Here is a 6,214-nt window from a genome sequence, read left to right as displayed (position 1 = left end):
GTTTTTAAAACTTGCCCTCGTATAATTTTAGTACCTGACCCCCAGTCACGCTAAAATAATTAAATTACATTATAATCGGGTAATTAAAATAAATAATTAACCAATTACCGACATAACTTAAATGATCAAGCCACCGTTTCCAAATTGGGCGTGACAATAGTCGGGACGCTTAATAAGACTTCGATCTCTCAATTCTCGAATGTTTTCTTGATCTTCACGAATATTTTGGTCATTGTCTTCTGTTATTTCTAATTCTGTTTCTGGGTCTGTGTCAGCTTCGTAGTTTCCAAATTTTATGGGAATATTTTCCAAATTCTCTTTATTTTCTTCTAAAATGGCTTGCTTTCATTGAATGTTACATCTGAGCTTATTTCTATCCTTCTTTTGATTGAATCCAACAATCGATAAAGCTTTGATTCTTTTTCAAATCCCACAAACATTAATTTCTTGCTTTTCGGGCTTCATTTTCTTCTGAGCTGATTTGGAATTGATGCATAGGGGGTACAACCGAACAGTTTGCAATGTTGCATTTCTGGTTTCTGGCCAAACAATTTTTCAAACGCACTCATTTCCACTTCATCTTCTTGTTTTATTGGTAATGTTCTGTTTAAGATATATACAGCTGTGTTCACGGCTTCGGACCGTAATTCGACGGGAACATTTCCATGGAGCAGCATTGAGCGCGCACTTTCCACTATTGTTCTCATTTCTAGTAGTAGCTAGTGAATGCTTTGTTCATTAACAACGAAATAATTTGTACTGCAACTATAGTTACCTGAGTTGACAGAAAATATCAACAATAATGTTGAAATTTTGAACATTCTTCTTTACGTGTCGTTTTTGGCCGCAAACGAAGTGATTGTCTAATATCTAATTGCTAGCTTTGGGTATTGTTTTTGTTATTTACTACACCGATTAATTTTTAGTTGATAAGTTTAAAGTCATTCTTTTCGTAAAAATATACTTTGTAAAAATGTATAGCTAAGTAGGGCTAGCAACAATATAATAACTTAATATATTTTGCTTACGACGAGAGTTGACCCACTGAAGCCTGTCGTAGTCGCTATACCAGAACTTTAGCGTTGTCTAAAAACCAGGAAATAATTTCAAATGCGTAGGTGTCAATAGAAAAATTATTAACGTGCTACTTTGCGTAAAGAAGGTTAAACTGATGATTAGTTACTAATCAGTACTGTGCAGTATAATTAATGTGGACTAACTCTCGCCTCTCTAGCAGTTTGTAATAGTATTTATCAAAACAGACAATTATAAAATTTTTATTGACTGGCAACTCGTAATAAACCTTTTTTTATAAAATACATGAAAACACAATTAGTTGCTGACTTCCAGTCTCAAGAAATCCCACATCACCATTCTGTCTCTATGGTTTTGACTCACTGCGCCAGGAGGTGTGAACTCCAGAAGATTCTTCTCCTGCAGCAGTGACTGACTGAACGTCACAATCTGCTGGCGGAAAATACCGTGCGCTGCTTGACGAAATAGTGCAGAATCGCCTACCGGCCCATCAAAGCTGTCCAACATAAGTATCTCTTGACCGTTAATCACTGCACGAATTCCGGCTCGGACCCTGGCAGCTAATCCCAGTGTCAATGTAGCGGTCCCTTCGCTTGACCCGTTATAATCGAACCTGACCTTCCAGTTGGTAGGTTGTATATTTTGGGTGACATTGACCAAGTTAAGCTGGTCAGGAAAGCCAGGTGTCTTGATCATGGGCATGAAGTAGCACCAGTCTTTAGCTGGATCACTGACGCCAACCGTGAAATTTGGATCATTAGGAAATTCTATGGAATATCTGAGCCATGTGCCAAACTTGCGGTACTCTAAGAAAATTATCACATTTTGATTTCTAAAGTTAAATTAGCTTACATTATGTTGGGAGTGTTTTTTTATAACAGCTTCAAAACTGTTTTACCTTCAAAATAAATTCATTCACATCATAAGGAGACGATAGAGACAAATAATATGTGTTTTTATATTCCTGAAGATTTTTTAACATTACGATCTAAAGTAATANTGATCAAGAAATAAAAACCAAATGCAAATAATTAATGCAGAAAAGGATTTTCACACCAATCACTATATTTGTCAACCCTGCACGCATTTGTTCTCTTTTATTACTCATCCTCTGAAACTCATTTGGTTAGACAATAGCTTTGCTATGAAGTACCTTCTAAATTAGGAATCGGTGATGGAAAGCCAGGTGGCGATTTGAACTCTGCCGAATTTCTATCAGGTACACCGATCTGCCAAAGCAATTGACCATTGCTCTCCTGGTTCCAATTGATCGTGCCAAGATCGTTATTTTTATTTCCCTGCACATTAATGTTGTTTTGAACGTATTTTCCAACTACACCCTTAGCTATTACTTGTAGTTTGTACGTGCCTGGTCTCACAGCTGGTATTGTGAATTCACCTGAGGGTAATCAAAACTTTCAGTATTCAGTTTCTTATTAAGAATCTATTAATAATTTCTTCGTTCTGATATGGGTAATTGTTTCTATTGTGCATAAATGAAGTTCAAAATATTTTAAAATGAGATTCAAAATGACCTGGCGCCTGATGTAAGAATTAGTAAATTTATCAGATCGCACCTGAAGGTGAATTAATTACTTTCAATAGAATTTCGATATCAAAATATTAATCCGATTATTGAAAATAAAAGTAATAATTTCAAATTACCATTTTCTTTAGCAGTTGCCGAATACATGTAGGTAGCCGTTTCTAACTGGGGGTCATCGACATGAGGTTCAGTCAGAATAAGGTATACCCATTCTTCATTCGGCGACCCATCCACATGGAGTACCCCCGACACACTGCCTCTCCCTTGGGCATTGTATTCTGGTGCGGTGACAAACTGGTACGGCCACTTCTTCTCCTCATCACTGAGTTGTCTCTGAGCGTCGGAATACATTTGAGAAAGACTTTGGCCATCGTTGAGATAGAAGCCGATCGGACCGTACACTTTGGCCCATCCCTCGGTGGGCACCAGTCCTGGAGTGCCGTAATGTCCCGAGTGTTCATGGAAGAGCAGCATTTGTCCGGTGTGCGTTGTTAGATCCTATGAAATTGGTTAAATGGAAGTAATTTCAAGAAAATATTAGTGGAAATTGATGTACTAATATTTATCAAACATGATTTAGTTATCGAAGATTGTAATTCAATTACGTAAATTGCTCATGAACCTCACTTTACACCAATTTACAAAATACCACAAATGTGCGGTAAACGCCATCTGTAGAACAATGATACATTTTATCATAGGATTACGTATTCGAAGTGGTCTGTATTGCGACGCGCTGATGAGATCCAAAAATTATTTTATTCGATTATGGTAACGTGCCTATCACGTAGTGGTGAGCTATGCCGGAGTTCTTTTCAGCAAGTACATATCCATTTATTTAAATGGAACTTGGTGAGCATACGCAATCCTAAAATGTAGCGTTGTACTACAGATGGCGTTTACCGCGCCATTTGTGGTATTTTATAAAACGCGCAGGGGGCGCAGGTAAAATTGGGCAGTATTCTGTCGAAACTGTCTGCGACGCGCTGATGTGATCCGAAAAGATCGAAATCGCGATTCGCGTCTGGCAGTTTCGACAGAATACAGACCACTTCGAATTATTTTACCAATGTATAATTTGATTGGTAATTGTTTATTATGATTTTGGGCTAAATAATTGCTAACCTGTTTGAATGGTCCACCGCTGACCCACTCTTTGTGTGTCTGCAGCAGAGACAGTCCAATGCGATCGCCATAAATACCGAACACAGTGTTTATGTCTTCATTAGCCGATATTTGCTGATATTTTGAGTAAACTGATCCATCTGCGAACAGATAGGTCCAATCTTGTACAGATTGAGCTGAGTTTATGGCCTGCTGGGTGGGCGTGGGCCCCGCTCTCTTTCCGTCTACGCTGTAAAACTTGAATGTGTCCGCGTTGGCTCTTATTGCCCATCTTAGCTGACCGACAGTGTAACCATCTCGTAAGTACTTGTGAATGGAGTAGTAGTAAAATATGGATGAATTCCTTTCAAGGACCAAGTGAAATTCGAAGTTAATTGGCCAATTGCTTGTGTTCCTGTGTGTGAATGCCAGGTCAATTAACTCAGCCTGGTTTATTTAGAAAATTTCAATTATTATCATTCTTCAAATAACGATCAAACAGAAAGAATGTAAAAATTAAAGGTATCATACTATATATATTAAACACACTTTGAGATTTAATAGTGGTTAATATCAAATATTAATGTGAAAATTCATTCTCAAGTTTTTACCCAACTCAGGTTAATGAGGAAAAATTTGTTGTTGTTAGACGCTCTTCGGGAATCGAACCCGGGACCTTTGGCTTTACGCACCAATCCTCTTACCATTAAGCTACGAAAGCTGAAGGCAGCAACAACAACAAACCGAACTTATTAGTGCGTAAAACCAAAGGTCGCGGGTTCGGTTTCCGGCGAGGTAGTTTGTGGTGGGTAAAAAATTGAATTAATATTCAAAAGGATTATAATTAACTATGGTTATTCATTCAGATGATCGACTTCCAGGATACTTAGTGAAAACAATTGATTTATATTAGCAATACTTGAACCTTATCAAGTTTCCTTTATTAATACGTTTGACTCAGAGGTTCATTGTTGCCACGCCAGCTATTATCAAATTTACATATCTCACTAGTTCAATTGTTTTCTTATCATTCATTACGTTTAAAGATTACACTCAATGCAGTCTTACTGTTTTAGGCACACATTTTATCAGAATTAGTAATAATTTTATCAGTAGAAGAATCATCGAATTTAATAATAGCAAATATCAATTTCTTGAATTAACAAAATTAGGGGATATTGATGAAAATATTGGCGTAATTGACATCATTAGAAGAATGTATTTTCGTGTATTAGACTTTCGGTAAAGTATCTCTCACTTCTAGCGTGACACTCACACTCTGTGTAATTTTCATATCTGCTATAGTAGGCCCGACTGTCAAACTGTTGCCGTCCACACCAATATTGGCAATGTAATAACCAGAGCCGCCGCCTCTCAACAAATTGGTTGATCTGATACCATTATCAACGCGCGAATTGTAATAAAGTGCACTGATCTGTCCCCTTGTCTTGCTAATAGTCATTGATAGCCTTTCGTTTTCGAGTACCACATTATCGCCATCGGTGACACACAAGCGTTGGAACGATCGCGTGTTACATTGTTGACCTTAGTAATAGATTTATTCAATTAGATGGTATATTAAGAAAATGTAAGAAAAATTGAATATCGTTAGTAATTTTCTTCAAGTATATTCATAGAATACAAATCTGTTTAATTGCTTCTCTCATTTCGGAAGTCATTTAATTTATTGAGCGTTCAAAAATTTATATTATTAAGGCAATATTTTCATACCTTTAAATTTAAATACTTTATAATGTGAAACACTTTCATTTAATCTTAAAGTTCCAACACTATAACGTACAATCACAGTGACTGAATTTCGCAGATTGTAAAGTAATAAATGAGTCATAAGCGGGTAACGTTGTCAAGCACCACTATAACAATCCAGTAGCGTATGTTATAAACTCCGAGTACAAGCATTTTACGTGTGTTAAATCTTAGTTATTTTACAGTTTAAGAATATGACCTCGCTGAAGATTAAGCAACGCATAAAATCTGTTTGCTTAAATTTTGGTCGTACAAAATTCACGTACTTAATCACTTAAATGACATATAAAACGCTTACCTGATGAATTATGAACAAGTAGCAGGGTCAAACCTGCTATTATGCATTTGATTGACATTTTCGACATAATGACGACTGAGAATTCGATCATCAGCGTATTTATGTCTTGAATGTGATGATAGGTTTATCTGATTTTTTAAAATAAAAAACACTTGACATAATCTGGAAAATGATAGCGTCAATCTTATTCTCAAACTATCTGGGGTCTCTTCACATTCAAGATAAGCCAAAACAAAATAAATTTGGACACGTGATTACCGGACAGCACGTGTATAACGTGATCTTTATTCGTCCAAGCGTAGGTGGTGGCTATACTCACACCTACTAAAGTTTTTTAGGGTTGAATTCAGTCATTTGGTGTGTTGTTGTTTTTCGTCTGCTTGATACGTAATTCTTGATTTTGGTTTATATGTAGAATGGATTGGTATGCTTAGATTTGCAAATAATATAGCAATATTAGCATC

At 36.5% G+C, this 6,214-nt stretch overlaps 1 protein-coding gene across 1 annotated transcript; it reads right to left on the bottom strand.

The window, feature by feature from the left end:
* Positions 1-1,261: 1,261 nt before the first annotated feature.
* LOC108737019 (rhamnogalacturonate lyase-like) lies at positions 1,262-5,857 on the bottom strand. The gene is made up of 6 exons (XM_025980527.1): positions 5,751-5,857; positions 4,962-5,230; positions 3,707-4,132; positions 2,701-3,079; positions 2,189-2,434; positions 1,262-1,841 (listed from the first exon to the last, which is right to left on the bottom strand). The coding sequence occupies exons 1-6, from the start codon at positions 5,839-5,841 to the stop codon at positions 1,333-1,335; spliced, it is 1,920 nt and encodes a 639-aa protein (XP_025836312.1). The 5' UTR covers positions 5,842-5,857; the 3' UTR covers positions 1,262-1,332.
* Between the last annotated feature and the right edge of the window lie 357 nt (positions 5,858-6,214).

The sequence above is a fragment of the Agrilus planipennis genome, unplaced genomic scaffold, assembly GCF_000699045.2.
Source record: "Agrilus planipennis isolate EAB-ADULT unplaced genomic scaffold, Apla_2.0 scaffold113, whole genome shotgun sequence".
In the NCBI taxonomy this organism is placed as follows: domain Eukaryota; kingdom Metazoa; phylum Arthropoda; class Insecta; order Coleoptera; family Buprestidae; genus Agrilus; species Agrilus planipennis.
The sequence above is the reverse complement of the archived record's forward strand: the minus strand, read 5'-3'. Positions and strand labels throughout refer to the sequence as shown.

Coding starts and splice junctions, on each gene's coding strand:
- LOC108737019 (XM_025980527.1), bottom strand. CDS start 5,841: ATGATCGAATTCTCAGTCGTCATTATGTCGAAAATGTCAATCAAATGC. Junction 3,080..3,706: donor GCGGTGGACCATTCAAACAG/GTTAGCAATTAT, acceptor CCAATTTCATAG/GATCTAACAACGCACACCGG. Junction 1,842..2,188: donor ACCGATTCCTAATTTAGAAG/GTACTTCATAGC, acceptor TAATTTTCTTAG/AGTACCGCAAGTTTGGCACA.